This window comes from Lutzomyia longipalpis, chromosome 2 (assembly GCF_024334085.1).
Source record: "Lutzomyia longipalpis isolate SR_M1_2022 chromosome 2, ASM2433408v1".
Taxonomy (NCBI): domain Eukaryota; kingdom Metazoa; phylum Arthropoda; class Insecta; order Diptera; family Psychodidae; genus Lutzomyia; species Lutzomyia longipalpis.
The window spans coordinates 20,800,995-20,819,617 of NC_074708.1; the positions used below are offsets into that span (position 1 = coordinate 20,800,995).

Genomic DNA, 18,623 nt, shown 5'->3' on the forward strand with positions numbered 1-18,623 from the left:
TGAAGAGATTTACAAAAGTTTTAGAGAAATATTTTGTGCAAAATTACATTTAATGTCAAAATATTTTGTATTTTCAAAATATTTTGTCTTTTATTTTGTCCAAAATTGCTCCCTAAATTAGGTACCTACCTTTTTTTCTATTTGCTGCTAATGAATTTGCAAAAGATAGTAAATAACATGAATGAAAAAAGAAAAATAATTTCTTAAGTAGCACCTTCATAAATTATTTTCATCGTTTTCATCACTTCACACAAAAATCAATATGTAATATTAATTAGCCGAGCCCACAATCACGTGTGAGCAAATTAGTTGGTGTTCCACTTCGTGGCCAACACCAAGTATTGTAATCGTCGGAAAAACCGACCACCTCAGATCGGGCTCAAACTTGGTATGAGCACGTTTTAGACATCCCACATTACGAAAATGGTGGTGGAAAATTTTTGATCCGGCCGGCCTGCCGGCCGGTGGTCCAAACTTTGCCTTATAGCTCGAGAACGGTAACAGATAGAGACTTCCGGTTTGAAGTTTTCTATAGAAATGTGGGTGTAAAATTTCATTTTTTCGCATTTTCAAAATCCAAGATGGCCGCCGTCCGCCATTTTGAAATACTGTCAACCACTTCCCTTAGAGCTGGAGGTCTGAAATTTTAGTATGTTGTAGAGCTCAGTGAGACGTTTTCATCAACAATTCATACTTGAAAATCGGTCAAGCGGTTTAGCAAATATGGCGGCCTAAAGCAAAAAGTGTTTTTTCAATATAACTCGAGAACGGCTTGACCGATTTTGATCATCTTGGTATCAAATGAAAGGTATTGCGAAGCCCTACAACTGTCTAGAACATTCCAAGTTCCAAAAACGTCCGCAAGAGGCGCTAAAAACAAAAACAAAAATTGCCTAACTTTAAGGGGCAATATCTCAGAATCCCCATTAGGCAAATCTTTTAAATTTTGATATGTTGTAGCCTGACTCAATATCTTTCATCAGTCCGAAAATGAAGAAAATCTATGTCGCCGTTTAGAAGATATGGCCATTTGAAAAATTCTTGAATTTGAAAAGTTCTAAGAGCCATATCTCCTGAACTGCTTGTCCGATTTTGCTCAACTTGGTATCAAATTAAAGGTTTTGCAAAACTCTACAACTTTCTAGAACATCAGAAACCTCTAGAACTATTCCTTCAGGATAAAAAATGCCAAAAACTGTTTTGGTGAAACAAAAATCCGCCATTTTGTGTTCTAGTGGTGACCTTGAAATGTATCGAAACATATGTCAGATTATAGCTTATTTCAATACCTTTCCATAACTAGTCAAGAAATTTCTGTAGATTTTATAGAACTTGAGATATGACCATTTTTATGGATCAAATTACTGAATTTTACAAAAAAAATCAACTTTGCCTACTAATACTGATCACAAATCGTATTGTAACGCATAAACTAACTTCTATACGTTGTGGGACACCAACTCTTATAACTGGACGCGTTATGATTGACTTCCTCTTAAAACTATAAGAGAGCGTATATTAGTGAGAGTCGAATAATAAGCAGAGTATCCTAAAAAAATTTTTAGAATAAAAAACACGTTATCTGACGCTTCAGCACGTAAAAAATTAGGAAGAAAAGTTATTTTTGACGGAGCGCTATGAAGTGGGGTAGGGGCGGAACCCCATAGAGCGCTTGCGACTCGTATGGCCCCCTCTACCTCCATACCAAATTTCATCAAGATCGACCAAGCCGTTTCGGAGGAGTTCATGTGCCACAAAGAGACAGACTTTTCAGCTTTATATTAAGATAAATGCTTTGTTCGATATTGACTTAAAGAACCTGAAGAGTCCTCATTGTCCTTTCTAATATTTGAGTAAAATGTTAGGAGTATAATATAATAATATGATCAATGACTAAATTTTGGGGTTTCATCACTGATACGCAGGTGAATATATTTGAATTTAACAAACACTTTCATAGATCGCTCAGGGATGATAAGAGTATCCTCCTTTTTTAAACAAAATTGAATAAGGAACTTCACTGAATAAAAATGTTGCTCCAAGAACAATTAATAGAGGAATCATCAGGAATGATGGTATCCCCTTCATTAAATAAATAGGTAGGTAATTATACAGTGCAAGTCCGCATCTAAAAGAATAACACAAAAACAGTTGTATGTATAAAGGAATAATAAAATTATTATTACCTATTCTAAAAGAATAATGGAATGTAGGTAGATACTACTTTCGCACATTAAAACTAATACACGAGAATAGTACGACCCATTATTCTTAGATATTACCTCTTCTGTAATAAAATACAATAAAATAAACAAAAACATTAATAATATGGCGTGAACTATATAAATTAATTTTTGTATATAATTACGAGATAAGATTCAAATTGATTTCAATTTAATTGAATAAAAGAGATTATTTAAAGGCACCATCCTTGACAAAGATAGCGAGCATATCTATATAATAAAGAAAGGTCTGTTTGTTGGTAATCGTTCGGTCTGTAGCTATACAAATGTACACCATTTGACCGATCGCGATGAAATTTGGCACAGAGGCTCCTTATATATGTATATTAGACGATTTCGGATGGCCGTATTCATTTCCTTCCTTCCGCGTTTTGCAAAGAAGCCCCCGATGTATAAATATAGAAGAAGATATGATCACAAAATTCGAATAGATTGGACATTCCCTTATTTGTTATTTATTAGGCAAAAATTCGCTCCTTAATAATCAATTCGCATTTAATTGTTCAATTTTGTTGCAAATAATCCATTAGTTGGAACCCATCTTGTGTTTTTCAGAGATTGATATAAATTTAATTGAAGGTGAAAATATGAGGGGTGGCTATTTTGATTGTACATAGCAATATGTTACAATTTATGATATGTGTCCATTTTTACCAGAATATACTTTTATTAACATACTAATGGCCCAAAGTTCTTTAATTCATCTATTATTAGTTAACCTTCTTTTCAAATGTGTACTACCCGCGGTAGCTCATTGCTATATGGAGATAGGTACATAGTATCATGTACATACATACGTATGTAGCATACATACATATTCTGGATTAGTTATTATCTATATGCAGGAAAAAATGGATAGAAAAAAGGTTGCTAGGCGTTATTCATTGTTATAGCGCTGAAAACCTGTGTGTAAACTACTCCTTAATTGAAAAGAAAATGAAAAGCTACACACAATCCTACATACGTTACAAAGCTCCGCCTTAAATCGATAGAGCGCAAAACTCATGGGCGACGTCATCAATGGAAACGTATCGATTGATGTGGGTGAACAAAGAAAATAGTACCTATACCTACATAATACATGAGAGAACGACTATTTAACATATTTTATGACTATTTTACTATTTCTTTTTTAATTTGTAATTTTCAATAGTTTGGGGATTATGAGAAATTCCTGCCGAAAAATAATATATTGTTACGGCACTGCCCGTGGCACTCAACGATGTCCCACCGGGTTCCCGAAGTTAGCCACTTCCGTGCTAATTCGGCTGAGTTTACGTCGGAAATTGACCCTCTGGATCGTGGTGGGAGATAGAATACAAGAGGAGAACAACGGGAAAGATCTTCAGTCTTTCCCGCGTCATCATGCAAAGCCCATCGTTAGAGAGTTGAGTGTCGTGCCACGTGGTGTCCCCAATTGCGCCCCCGGAGGGTTCGCACAGCCAGATTCTACGATCAGCGTGCGTGTCACAGCTTGCCTTACGCACCCTGCCGTCGCCTGCCAACGAGACCACCACGACGCCACCCCCCCGGCGTCTGAGATCGCAATCTACTGACGTCTTTCCGTTGACTTGATTCCGGAACGCTTCGTGACGCTCTCGCTGGCCCCCCTGTTCGACGTGCCGTGCATTCTGTGGCTATTGCCGGCTTCCACGTCCCAATTGACGTCACGCCGGGGCCACCGCGAGTTGGGATTCATCCTCATCGTCGGGACTTCGCATTCAGCTGCGTCCAGCTGCACCGTTACGTGACACGACCCGACACAAAAGACTCCTCTCTATCGATAGACGCGGATGTGGCCGATAGCGGCACTTTTAATGAACAATGACGAGTGAGTTAGAGGACAGTGCCTGCCCAGAAATATTAGTGCTGTACCAAAGTTTGCCAATAAATGCCTAAAGTGAATTCTTGTGTTCTGCTGAATGGTTGCCAGTTCCTTAAACCCCCCAGCCGCAACACTGGTGTCAGGTGTGGGGTATTCCTGACCGCTCGGAAGGACTGGCAACCCCAAAAAAGGACCTTCCTCGCAATCCTGGAATCCTCGAGGGATCATTACAAGAAGACATCGTTTCTGACGTAACGTCGTGGGATTTTCTAGCCCTCTACATCGTCTCGTGCCTCATGTCTGAATTGCTGGCCGGGACGGCCAGTCTAAGGGGGGAGTAGTGTTACGGCACTGCCCGTGGCACTCAACGATGTCCCACCGGGTTCCCGAAGTTAGCCACTTCCGTGCTAATTCGGCTGAGTTTACGTCGGAAATTGACCCTCTGGATCGTGGTGGGAGATAGAATACAAGAGGAGAACAACGGGAAAGATCTTCAGTCTTTCCCGCGTCATCATGCAAAGCCCATCGTTAGAGAGTTGAGTGTCGTGCCACGTGGTGTCCCCAATTGCGCCCCCGGAGGGTTCGCACAGCCAGATTCTACGATCAGCGTGCGTGTCACAGCTTGCCTTACGCACCCTGCCGTCGCCTGCCAACGAGACCACCACGACGCCACCCCCCCGGCGTCTGAGATCGCAATCTACTGACGTCTTTCCGTTGACTTGATTCCGGAACGCTTCGTGACGCTCTCGCTGGCCCCCCTGTTCGACGTGCCGTGCATTCTGTGGCTATTGCCGGCTTCCACGTCCCAATTGACGTCACGCCGGGGCCACCGCGAGTTGGGATTCATCCTCATCGTCGGGACTTCGCATTCAGCTGCGTCCAGCTGCACCGTTACGTGACACGACCCGACACAAAAGACTCCTCTCTATCGATAGACGCGGATGTGGCCGATAGCGGCACTTTTAATGAACAATGACGAGTGAGTTAGAGGACAGTGCCTGCCCAGAAATATTAGTGCTGTACCAAAGTTTGCCAATAAATGCCTAAAGTGAATTCTTGTGTTCTGCTGAATGGTTGCCAGTTCCTTAAACCCCCCAGCCGCAACAATATAATCTTCTGTACATATTAAATTTCCCTTTTCCAAGTTTTTTTGAGAGGGAGAAAAATCATGCACTTCTCTTTTGCTCTCTCTCATTTCTATCCTAGATTTTCTCAGGTTCCCCTGAAAAATATAACACGGTGTGTACACGTTGTACTAAAGAGAACGGAAAGAGAGTCAATGTCATACTTTATATATTTCTATGCGAACTAAAAATGGCAAAATGCTCTCGCGGTTTAGTAGGTGTTCAACTGCGTAAAAACTCAGACGTTCCTCCTTCAACATACCGTTTTTTTTCAGTTGATTAAAAAATTCTCAAAAAGTTTTGTGCTCTTTATATAATTAATAATAATGTAAATCTATTAATACTATCTGTGAGTGATATCCTGCCGTTTTTTATCATCTTCAAACTACATTGTGCTTACTAATTCTAATATATTTGTGTAGAAGAGCTTAAAAGAGCATGCAAAATATTGGGGAAAGATTTGTGACTCAAATTGCATTCTGCATTGGTCACCTGTGAAAGACTAATTGCAAAAAAGGTGTTTGACTATCGGAAAGTTTTTATTTCTAGATTACAATGTGTACTTACTATTTAAAATAAAAGGATCGATAGACGTTATATTATATACGATAGCTCTACATAATGTTTAATTCTACCATACCGAGTGTTTTTATACCAATGAATATCAATTGTGTGTTGCTATAATACTGAAATGGTTGTGATGATAGTACATTTGCACAAAAATTGATTTAATTAAATGCTTTTTCTATATAGACAAGACTTTTCCCTCAAATATATCTGTGTATAAAGATATAATAACATTTATCACTTTGCATCACCAAATATTAATTTGAAGAAATAAGTCGATAAAATATATTTAAGGTGTACAGTGAATATGAGGTGACATGAAATTGTAAAAAAAAAACATATGAGATTGTGATAAAAATTACAATCTGTGACATAATAAGTGAATTTCGGGATTGATTTTTATAGCTGGTGTTACCTACAAATCCCTTTTGAGAGAGAGAAGATGATGGTCTACTTCTCTCTCGAAGAGAAATTTTTTTCGCATGTAAATGTTAAAGTTCAGCGCAATTTGTAGAGAAAAAAAGAATATGGAAAAATAGTGAGAGACAATCATTAATGGAAAAGTGATGAAGGAATATAATTGGAAAATATGCATGAGATTGTGAGGACAAAGAAAGGTGGGAAAGTACATATAAGAACCAATGTTCTATGATATGACGTTACATTCGAGGAGTGGTCGTAGTTCTCGTCTATTATATAATGCTCACAGAGCAACAATCTACGGCAATTGGTCAGGAGACGCCACAAAAAGTGAACTTTTTCAAAAGGAATCCATGGTGCTCCTTCCAAGATAACTTGAATGCCTCACACTTTCGCCGAGGTCGCCGAATACATGGACTACAGTTACCATTGCATCCATTGCAACTTATTGGGTGGGTGGCACTTGTGAGTTTTGGCCTGGGTACATTCCTTGTACTTATACCCGCCCTCACGACATCCATTCAGCAACCCCTCTTTGGATTACTTGCTGGCCTATATGCTGTACATGGTATCTCACACCTGGCTGCCCTTCTGCTTGATCCTTCGGATCGAGAATTGAGAAAGCAACGTGTGGACCGTATTGTTCCAGAATTTGATCGGACTAAGCACGCCCATGTTATTGAAAATGGTCGTTGTCACTTATGTAATATTGCAACTAGTAGCTCCAGGACAAAACACTGCAGCGTATGCAACAAGTGCGTTGGGAAATTCGATCATCATTGTAAATGGTAAGCATGATATGCAAATGAGTGCATAGAAGAAAGTTTTCATATTTTATCTAGTCTAGATAGACATAATGCTATTTATAAATGTTTGCTTTTGCTTTTTTCCATAAAGGTTAAATCATTGCGTTGGCGAGAGAAATTATGTGGCCTTCCTCATGTGCGTAGTGAGTGCCGTTTGTGCAACATTGGTCATCTTGACCGCTGCTGTTGCAGAAATTGTTCTGTACCACGTAAAGCCCGAATGGCTCAACATATGGAACTGGAGAGAGGATGTTACGACAAATGAGGCGGGCATCATTTTCAATGAAACCATCACAGATGGCAATTTTACACTTCTAAATAGCACAATTGCTGGATTTAATGTGTCAAATGACAATGGCAGTGAAGTTCTCGGCGATACTGTGGATGCAATAGCAAGTGGCATTGGGCTACATGATACAGTATTCCTTGTATTTGTTGCCGTTCTTGGAATTTTGGCAGCTATATCAGCCGGTCTTCTCCTTCATCTATGTTTCTTTCACATCTACATATCTTTCCTTGGATTAACAACATACGAGTACATTCGTAATCGTCGTCAGAGTACCGCAAACAATACACCGTCAACATTACCAGCCGTAATTGAGACTGAAGCTACCCTTAAAGGATCATCAGTCTACTTTTGTTCATCTGTGACAGCAGCATCTATCCCGTCAGATAACGCAGAAATTCCCCATGTTTATAAAAGACCCAGGTCTTTGCATTGCTGTGACTCATCGCGAGAATATCAGCATCAATTAGCGCACCATCATAGGGCTTACTATGTGTGTTCTATGCTGAAACAGAGCTCCTCGGCAACAATCTATGACAACACCAACTCAAAATGTGAATCACGTACATTCCATTGTTGTTCCCAATTAGAAAGAGTGGATCACAATGATTTTGCTGATGCGGATAATCAATCTATTGTGCGGTATGCGGAACAATGCACTTTCTGCAGTTTTCGCATCAAAGCACCATCAAAAGGCGAGGGTTTATCGTTTCAGAGCAAGAAGTGTTGTCTCAAATCCATAACAAAGCACCATCGTTGGCGTCGGAAGTGGAATTGCTGCTCATCTGTGCCAGATAGTCCAGATGTACCTGTTGATACCATCCGAACTGTTGCATCCTCTGTGCCACACCTTCTCGATAGTAGTAATGCTAAAATGATTGATGCGCACCCAAGACAAAGTGAGTTTTACAACAAAAAATCCTCACATCAGAGGCATTCTGGACTTAATTCACAGCACCACCGTGTTGAACTCAATGGGAACACAACCAATATTAATGCGAAACATACGAGATCACGACTAGTTCGACCGTGGCCTGTATCACGATTCCGTCATATGCTACGCACCATTGGACGTTATAGAACCCGCTGTCGACGTGGGAATAATGCTGTACTCAAGCAAAATCAAATTCGTCCACTATCATCCGTCGAACAAAATAGTACAACGATGCCAATACCATCCATTCACGTCCAAACTGTCTTGCCCACATCGGCAATACGATCGAATGATAATGAAAATTTGACTGAACAAATATCTGGGATCTCCTTACCGGCCCTGCCACCACCAACGCGACGAAAAATTCGCAATACGGCAGATTTGCAGGAGCTCGCAGATACACTTTCATTTGTGCAACATCCACGCAATTGCACCACGAATACTATACGACGACAAGGTAGACGGAAAAATTTATTACGAACACGGAGTCCCACATTATCACCAATTCATGAGTCTGGACTGTCAAATCCCACCTCACCGAAACCTTGTCGTCACACCACCTGCAACAGTGATATATGCGTCAGTGGAAGTATAACCAGTATCAATGGATCCACTGTTCATGAGAAATAGGTTGAATTTGCTATGTATTGACTATTTAAAGAAAACTCAAATGTTTAGTTATAGTTACAAAAACTGTTCACAAACTATGGTTTGCTAAATCACGTTGTCCATTTGGTGATATGAGTAAACCAATCAAGATTGTACAACATATTTCTGAAAAACTTATTCTATACCTATTATTAAAGTTCGAACCAGAGAAAACATCTGGAAAATTCAAAAATTTGAAAATTTGATCGGACTTTGTAGTTGACTCAGGATTAAGGTATAGTATTGTTCCAATAGAGCAAAAACAGTAGATGCAAAAACAGTCTATTGTCCTTTTCTTTTCTTTTCTTTTCGAAGCAATACCGTAGACATTATTTTACTCAATATTTCTTTTTACAACCTTCGAAATATATTGTCAAAAAATTTATCTATATTTATCTATTTTTCAGTATAGAAACGTATTGCACTGTTTAATACATAAATAAAGAAATATGTGAATATTGCAATTCATGTAATATTCATGGAGAACATATTTTTTTAATGCACTTATATGTATATAGCATTATTTACATATGTATATAGTTTTCGCGTCGTTTGCATTATTTGCTATCTAAATATAGGAAACACATTGATTTTTATTTTTATAATAAGATAATGAAATAAATAATGCAATACTAAAATGTCTTGTTTGTGGTGATATTTTGCTACATTTGTCTTCGTGACGATACAAAATTTACATGTTATGAAAAGTTCAATTTAGAAAACATTTTTCACGCATTGCCCATTCATTTCTATTAACAAGATAGGGGAGACCGGGGTTAAAAGAGTCACTTTAGGGTTTAGAAAGCTCAAAATATCACATTTCCCAAATAGATAATAAAGCGAAATGTACAGCTCATTTCTTTGGGAAAACTGCCCTATAACTCTTCCTATATCTAGCTAGAAAATATGATATTTTAGGCTTTTTCTAAACCCTTAAGTGACTTTATTAGCCCCGCCCTCCCCTTCTATTTTCCAAATTAAAAATTTGTATTTTCTCTGTTACATGGTTTTTTTTTTTAATTCCAACCCACCTGGAAGATGGGTCTTTGGAAGATGGTTTTGTCAGTTGGCCATATGCTTTTATTTTCTCTACATTCTCATGGAATTAATTTTAACAATTATTTTTTTTATTTATGTACGTACATGCACGGTCCAGGACCGTGTACAAGGTACATACTTTAAAAATGCAAATATTTTAGAGATAAAAATTATATAGAAAAAAAGAATGTCTCATATACGTGATCAAGGTGATTAATAGTTTTTTTAGATAGACTTTTTCTCAAGAAATTATCACTTAACAGAATTCCATAATTTGTGGAATAAAATGAGAATGATGTTTTAGGTACCTACAATTAAAGATTTAAGTATTTATATATACATACATACTAGGGAATTATATGGGAACGTATAGGGTAAAATGATGAATTTTTGGGAGACAATTTTTCCTGCGTTCTGTGACAATGAGTCATATTCAGCGACAAAGAAACCCTTGTATTGTAATCTTTGAAATTTGTACCAAAATTTCAACGATTTCAAGGATATCTTGGTAGCTGAATACGACCCAATGGGCCTAATTCAGCGACCAAGAAACCCTTGAAATCTTTGAATTTTGTACTGAAATTTCAAGATTTCAAGCGAATTTCAAGGGTTTCTTGGTCGCTGAATTAGGCCCAATATTTGAGTTTTACCATGACAACTATCTTGAGAAATTTCCTGGGCTACAATTTTGCTTTGGACGATTTGTTTCTGTCTCAACACGAAAATCCAGTTCATTTTGAGATATTGCAATTTTTTTTAATTCACTATTTTAAGCCAATTTACCCATACATAAAAAAAAAATATCACAGAATTTTGGAATTTCATAGCCCTAAAGAATATCTATGTAAGGTATTTAATTGTTTAAAACGCAAACCAATAGTTTAATTTTAAGTAATATAAATAAAATTACTCACAGAAAATGAAGTGTATGTTAACAAAGAATAATAATTTTATAGGTATATATTTATTTTAGATTATTTGACTTAAAAAATTTATAATCGTCAGATGTTTAGAATATAGAATTTCACTTAAGAGCTAAAGTGACTTAAAATATTGATATGATTTAGCAAATTGACGACTTTGTTCGTCTTTTTTTTGTCATTTTCTTCTTCAAATCTCATTGTTCCTATCCACTCTGTGTAAAGGATTAAAAAATCGAAAATGTGATAAATCCATATGCAAAATTTAATTCCATTGGCATGCGAGAGAAATAACTATGGGTCCCAAGAAGTTTACATTCTCTGTTAACTTATCAATTTTCCTTATTTATTGATTAAAATAAAAATCTTGGTTGTGTACGATAGAAAAGGATGCAGAGTGACAGAAGAAGTTTAGCTGATTTTTCGTATTGAATTGACTTGAACGACTGTTTAAGATATAAAGAATGTAATTGCAATTTAATTATGGTTATGATTAATTTAACAATAAATAGAATCAATAAAATACATTTAAATCTGAACCAAGCATTGCAGGTTTAGATATTATTCCATCCATTATGTAAAACTCGAAATGATAAAGAAAAATATAATTAACTAATCAACCCGAGCCCCCCAATCACGTGTGAGCAAATTTTATTTTAATCTATAATAGAGGAACTTACATTAGTGGGGAAGAGGGGGGAGGGTGAATAATAAAATACCTTGACAAATTCGTGAAAATAAAAATAAAATTATCCGAGCCTTCAACAGGAAAAATTCAATTTGTATGTGGGAGCGCTATAAAGGGGGAGTGGAGGCGGAATCCCATATAGCCCTGGCTACTCGTATTGACCTCTTCTACCTCCATATCGAATTTTGTCATGATCGGCTCAGCCGTTTCAGAGGAGTTCATGTGCCGCAGATACACAGGCAAACTTTTCAGCTATATATATATTAAGATTTTTGAGGAAAAGATTTTATTTGAAGCTACCAAATCAATTAACTATTATAATGATCCAATTTATTTTTAAATTTCTATTTGCATTAGATTAAGGAAAATGCTAAAACAATGCATAATTTCTTATAAAAAAACTTTTTTTAGTGAAAGTTTTTGGGAATTCATAGTACCACAGTCTAGCTATTTAATTTACTGGACTGTAATAGTATTTAACCATGGTGTATTTTTGTTTTATACAATATTGAATAAATAAATGAAATTATAAGCTTATTATAATTTTTATTACGGTAAATAAACTGCAATATTTTTTTTTCTATGTTTGCCTATTTGTTTTCAGCAGAGAATAACTAATTTATTGCAATTTTTATGAATCCTTTTTTTTAATAAAAAAAATACCTAATCTCTATTCATATTTTTCATTTCTATTTATATTTATTTTACAAATACCTACTTGAAGGATAAAATAATTTCGGAAGGATGCAGGATGAATCTAGTAAAGAAGATTTCTATAGAGATGTTTTGGGATCACCAAAATTTATTGTTGCTCCGATGGTGGACCAAAGTGAGTTAGCCTGGAGAATATTGAGTCGAAGACATGGAGCACAACTATGTTACACACCCATGCTCCACAGTTGCCTCTTTGTGAATGATCCCAAATACCGCAAGGAATCCCTACAAACATGCCCTGAGGACAAACCATTGATTGTTCAAGTTAGTTCAAAATCACTCATAAAAATTTCCAGGAAATTTTAAAATATATTTTTTTAAAACATTTTTTTTCAGTTCTGCGGAAATGACCCTCAAATTCTCCTTCAGGCAGGATTATTGATACAAGAAATGTGCACCGATTGTCTAGCAATTGATATTAATCTTGGTTGTCCACAGGCAATAGCACGAAAGGGCCATTATGGTGCATTTTTGCAAGATGAATGGGACCTTATATCTAACATTGGTAAAGTAAATCTTTATACATTACAGAAAAGATTGCTTAAATACTAATACATTGCTTCATTACTTAGTTAGCACACTTAGCGGAAATTTACGTCTACCCGTAACGTGTAAAGTGAGGATTTTTGAGGATATATCAAAGACAATTCGTTATGCGGAAATGTTAGAACGAGCTGGGTGCAAATTGCTCACAGTTCATGGGAGGACAAGAGAGCAAAAGGGACCACTCACAGGATTAGCTGATTGGAAATACGTTAAGACAATCAGGTAAAATGTTTATAATGAATCTAAAATTAATTAAAGTAAAATTTTGTAATTTTCATTTAACAGGGAAAAATTAAGCATTCCCATTTTTTCAAATGGAAACATTCAATGCCTAGAAGATGTTAATCGTTGCTTAGATGAAACTGGTGTACAGGGTGTAATGACAGCAGAAGGGAATTTATACAATCCTGCTTTATTTGAGGGAAGAATTCCAGTTACATGGGATATTTGTAAAGAATATTTGGACCTAGTTGAATTATACCCCTGTCCGCCTTCCTTTGTTAGGGGTCACCTTTTTAAAATTCTTCATCATTTGTGAGTTTATCATAACTCCTAAAGACAGAAAATCAGGAAAAATTTAATCAATTTTATTGTCTTTTAGATTGGCTCTCCCATCGAACAGCAACTTCCGCGACAGAATTGCCACAGGACAAAATATTGAAGATTTTAGAAATGTTGTGCTTGAATTGGAATCTAAATACCGTCCTATTCACGAAGGTTCGGTTGAATATATTGATGAAGTTCCATTAACAGAAAATACAAAGGATTCTTTAGAGGATAAAAGGTCATTCAATCTCAATATTCCACCATGGCTTTGTCATTCGTACATTCGTCTTCCACCCGAAGAGCACAAACTGAAACTTGAAGAGGCACAAAGAAGGGCAGAAGATCCTAATCGTGCTAAAAGACTCTTCTACGATGAGGATGGCAATGAAATTTCGCGGAAGAGAATGAAGAAATTAAGGAGAAAAAATCGACGACCAACGAAGTTAGATAATATCACGAGGTCATTCAATCTCTGTATAATCTGCAAAAATCCAGTGGGGTTGAGGTGCACGTTTTCAATGTGCAAACCATGCTGCAGAAATGATTTCGTCACAAGACAGGAAGAATGTGAAGGACATAAAATTTTCAAAAAGAGATGAGAATCATAGGACTATTTTTAAATGTTTTTTAAGTTGTTACCGTTAAAATATGAATTAAAATTTTTTGAACTATGTATGAGTTCTTTTTTTATTGTAGAATTGAAAAAAAAAATGATAACCTTTCCTGATAAATTGTGATGTAAGCACATTGTTTCGTAAATTCCAATTTTTATTCTTTACTTCTGCCTTGAGACTTATCTACATTTTTATGAATCCTGCCTGTTGCTTTGCTCCATCCTCTTTAAATATTTCTTATTGACGATAGTTCCGTCTGGTGGAAGGAGATTCACCTGATCCGGATGTAGATTCCTCACGTGAGATTTTAGTGCGTGGTTGCATGTGAATTTATTCGAACAAACTGGGCAGATGTAGTTCCTTTCTTTTAAATGTCCTCTCATGTGATGTTTCAGTGTATTGTAATTCTTTAGGATCTTCCCACAATCTTTGCATTTCTTACTCTCACCATGGGTAATCAAGTGATGTGCTAAAGTTCTCTTTGATGCGAATGTCTTCCCGCATGTTTCGCATTGAAAAACTAAGTTTCCATGCTTTGTCGCAATATGAATATTTAGACGTGATTGTGAATAGAATCCGTGTCCACACTGCGGACACATGCAGTAGAATTTCTTATAATGATCTCTGTACATGTGGGTTCGTCTTGAGATCCAGTGACTGAATTTTTTGTTGCACTGAAGGCAGGAATATCGTTTGACACCATTGTGATTATCCATGTGGCAGAGATAGCTGGTGTGACCTGTAAAAACTTTCCCACATTTCTCACATTCTTTTCTGAACTTTTTTGCCTTTCTTCTGAGTTTAGGCTTTACTTCTTCAATTTCTTGAATTTCTTTAACTTTGGCTTGTATTTTGCACGTATGCTGCCTAAATAGTTGGATGCCTTTAAATAACTCACTGCATCTACTGCATTGAATTACTCTCGTTTGTAGCTCTCTCATTTGTTTCTGGGAAACCTTGATAATTTTCTTCTGCGGTGGTTCATCTTGAGGCTTTTTGAATTCATTTTGAGGGTCGATGTCATCTTTTGTGACCTCTACATCATATGATACCGTATCAATCAAAGTTTCTTCACTTGCTTTCTCGTCTATTGTCGATGATGCCATATCACTGATAAAGATATTTGCAGCAGTAATCTCAGCCTTCTCATTTACAAGCTCCTTCAGCTTATCTTCTGTTTCAAGGCATTGTTCCCGGAATTGATAAGACTGAATCATCCTAGTTTCACAGAATGAGCAAATCTTGGATGGGAAATCCGAATATTCTGGAAGTTCAATGCCCATGAGTTCGTAGTATAAGTTGAAGAAAGGAATCATGTTAGTAGTATGGTAGCCGCTGGAGACTGTTGCTTAGTCAGCATTTTTATGTTTGTGGAGCATCGGTCTGTTACGTCATCATTTAAAGTTCCCTTATGACGTCATCAATTACGTCTCGAGAGTACCTTCCCCCTCTGAAGTCATCATTTTTGTAGTGACGCGTGTTGTGGTGACGTCATGTTGTGGACGCCATTTTGAAAATTTTATTTTGTCCGCCATATTGAAGTACGTCATGTTTTAGGCTGTTATTTTGTATGACGTCACATTTTAGCCACCATATTGAATTTTAGCAGCCATATTGAATTTTATTCCTCCATTTTGAATTTAAATCCGTCATTTTGAATTGTGATTTTTATATTCCTCCATATTGGATTTGTCCGCCATATTGTTTTTATTCCGCCATCTTTGTTTTTGTCCGCCATCTTTAATTTATACCCGCCATTTTGATTTCTGAATTTTTATCCCACCATCTTGTTTTCTCTGTCCACCATTTTTAATTTTGTACCGCCATTTTGAATTCCGAATTTCTATTCCTCCATATTGGGATTTGATTTATTAACGATTTTTAATTTTGAATATTCAATTTGACCGTTTTTGATCACCGACATATTGATTTCGCGTCTTTGAATTGATTTTAAATGTTTGAATATTTAAATTACTGTAATTTTTGTAATGGAAAAAATCTTGGTCTTTTATGAGATTTGAACATACAAGGTTTGAGTGCCTAGTACGAAGCTCTAACCATTGGGCTATAATTGACTTGTCAGACAGCCCACCATAATTGTGAACCGTACATCCGACCCCCACCTTGATGATTCATATCACACACATTAAATGAATGAAGCGCGGACGAGAAAAAAATTGCTCAATGGAAATTTGAGCAGACACTTGGCAGCGAAGAAAGGTTGAAGCGACACTGAGAAAAATTTCGCTGACGAAACATTTTTTCGCGATCACTTCATGAAGTGCATGAATTTATTTGAGGGGGAAAAAGACAATGTATAAAAATATAGACTTTTGGTGTTACATTAATTGTATGTGGAGTTTTTGTCTTTTCCTCTCTCTCTATGAGCACCACTTATGTGTCTTATTTGTGGGGGAAAAATGCAATTTACTCCCATGCATAATTTTCACGTGGTTTTGCATGCTTTATCACACATCGTTTGTGATCAGGGCTAAAGAACAATTTTAAAAATTTACATTGCAATAAATTTGCGTTTTTAAAATTTTCATTTCAAAAGATTAGCGTTTTTTAAATCATCATTTGAAAAACATTGCATTTTTAAAATTTACATTTCAAAAGATTTGCGTTTTTGAAATTTACATTTCAAAAGATTTGCGTTTTTGAAATTTACATTTCAAAAGATTTGCGTTTTTTAAATCATCATTTGAAAAACATTGCATTTTTAAAATTTACATTTCAAAAGATTTGCGTTTTTAAAATTACCATTTGAAAAGCATTGCATTTTTAAAATTTACATTTCAAAAGATTTGCGTTTTTGAAATTTACATTTCAAAAGATTTGCGTTTTTGAAATTTACATTTCAAAAGATTTGCGTTTTTTAAATCATCATTTGAAAAACATTGCATTTTTAAAATTTACATTTCAAAAGATTTGCGTTTTTAAAATTACCATTTGAAAAGCATTGTATTTTTAAAATTTACATTTCAAAAGATTTGCGTTTTTGAAATTTACATTTCAAAAGATTTGCGTTTTTGAAATTTACATTTCAAAAGATTTGCGTTTTTGAAATTTACATTTCAAAAGATTTGCGTTTTTGAAATTTACATTTCAAAAGATTTGCGTTTTTGAAATTTTCATTGCAATAAATTTGTGTTTTTGAAATTTTCATTGCAATAAATTTGCGTTTTTAAAATCTTCAATTCATAAGTTTGTCATTTTCTCATGTTATGAAATTCTAAAACAAACTTTGAGCAAGCAAATATTTGTCAGCATATTTTACCTACCTCAATAATTTGCGAAAGAGTAAAACATGAATGCAGGTCATCACAGGTTGATGATTTAGTTCTGAATTTCTTCATTCCTTTGTAAAATCATCGTTGAAGTGTTATCATGAGTGGAAACAATAATTCCAATAAAAGAACTTTTTTAGAGAAATATTATTTATTCTTAAATAAAAACTTATTCTAATATCACATTTCATTTATTCTTAAAAATATTTATTATAAAAAAAAACTTTAAAAATTCAGAATCTTTACATATATTTACATAAGTAGATCAAAATCTTATCAAATTAATAGCCAAAAGGTAAAGAATCAAAATTTTCGATACATTTTCTTTTGATAAATGTGAAATTTGCTGTCTTTGTGCATGGCCCTGATTGAATCTGGAATAGTTGTTTCCTGGTTATCCTATCCGGATATTCAACTCTTATACCATCATTTTCATTTAGGACCAAGTTTTTGAGCGCTTCAAAATTAATATGCTTTTCAACCTCCCTGTTCATCGATATGCCTTTAAACACAACCTTATATGAATAGGAATCGGTTCCGGGGGAATAAATTTTCAAACCGTACGCCTTCGGTCCACAGCTCACAAATTCATCAATGTAAGAGCCCTCACTGAAATCCGCCAACTCATCGGTTAGTTCTCCTAAAAATTTTCCAGTTTCCAAGGGGTTTTCTTGGCCATTAGGTACAAGATAAATTACTGAATCAGTGTCACAGTAAAAAACATTGCGTCCTAATTTAGAAAGAACAGAATACAACTTGATCCGAGCATTAGTCGTCGTGCAAATTCCAACACCCAAATTTACGTACTTTGATGGAACTTCATGTTCATCAATGTGTTTCCATGAGACGAAAATTTGGGTGGGCCCTGCAGGATACAGATCAAGTATCTCTATATTTTCTGACTGCAAAATATCGTTTAATTCTGAAGAAGAATTACAAATTGTTGTTTTACTGTAATCCTCCCTCATAATAAAACGACCCCATAAGCTGTTCAAAACAATTTTAGAGAGAGATCTCATACCCTTATTGACAGTTATCTTATCTTTCTCAAGTTGTATTCCTTCCTTCTCCAAATATTCTTGGATGTAACGTTCCTTATCAGCGTCTGATTTGGCATCTTTTGGCCACCCACTTGATTCCTGCTTGATTTTTAGGAAATTATCAACGTAATCAGCGAATAGTCCTCTCTCACCGGTCTCACGATTGTACTGTGAAGTTTCATAGGCCCATAATTCAAAGCATTTTTGGATTTTGTACCCATGTTCAACCGCAAGACGGACTTCATCGAGAGACCAAAATCCAGTGAGGGCTCTCTCATCGTCTGAATGTGTGCAATTAGAGATTTTTAAGTCTTCCGCACACCGTCGACACAAAGGAAAAGTCAGACGATTATTGCATCTGTACGGAAGACATG

At 35.9% G+C, this 18,623-nt stretch overlaps 3 protein-coding genes across 3 annotated transcripts in view; 2 read left to right on the forward strand and 1 right to left on the reverse strand.

Moving 5' to 3' along the window:
* The first annotated feature begins 5,180 nt into the window (after positions 1 to 5,180).
* Positions 5,181 to 12,075, forward strand: LOC129789323 (uncharacterized). Its single transcript, XM_055826088.1, has 2 exons — positions 5,181 to 6,967; positions 7,077 to 12,075. The coding sequence occupies exons 1-2, from the start codon at positions 6,459 to 6,461 to the stop codon at positions 8,833 to 8,835; spliced, it is 2,268 nt and encodes a 755-aa protein (XP_055682063.1). The 5' UTR covers positions 5,181 to 6,458; the 3' UTR covers positions 8,836 to 12,075.
* An 86-nt stretch (positions 12,076 to 12,161) lies between these two features.
* The window catches only part of LOC129789251 (uncharacterized), a 12,907-nt gene continuing 6,445 nt past the window's right edge, over positions 12,162 to 18,623 (forward strand). Inside the window, exons 1-5 of the mRNA XM_055825903.1 lie at positions 12,162 to 12,477; positions 12,550 to 12,718; positions 12,786 to 12,981; positions 13,045 to 13,293; positions 13,361 to 13,901. Coding sequence (XP_055681878.1) covers positions 12,244 to 12,477; positions 12,550 to 12,718; positions 12,786 to 12,981; positions 13,045 to 13,293; positions 13,361 to 13,901 — 1,389 coding nt within the window. The 5' untranslated portion in view covers positions 12,162 to 12,243. The remainder of the gene's footprint in view (positions 12,478 to 12,549; positions 12,719 to 12,785; positions 12,982 to 13,044; positions 13,294 to 13,360; positions 13,902 to 18,623) is intronic.
* Positions 14,056 to 15,236, reverse strand: LOC129789402 (zinc finger protein 33B-like). Its single transcript, XM_055826201.1, has one exon. The coding sequence runs from the start codon at positions 15,233 to 15,235 to the stop codon at positions 14,111 to 14,113; it is 1,125 nt and encodes a 374-aa protein (XP_055682176.1). The 5' UTR covers position 15,236; the 3' UTR covers positions 14,056 to 14,110.

Excerpts from the sequence above, each read along its gene's own strand:
- LOC129789323 (XM_055826088.1), top strand. The coding sequence starts at position 6,459 with ATGCTCACAGAGCAACAATCTACGGCAATTGGTCAGGAGACGCCACAA. Across the intron at positions 6,968-7,076 it reads TTCGATCATCATTGTAAATG|GTTAAATCATTGCGTTGGCG; the intron begins GTAAGCATGATA and ends TTTTCCATAAAG.
- LOC129789402 (XM_055826201.1), bottom strand. The coding sequence starts at position 15,235 with ATGATTCCTTTCTTCAACTTATACTACGAACTCATGGGCATTGAACTT.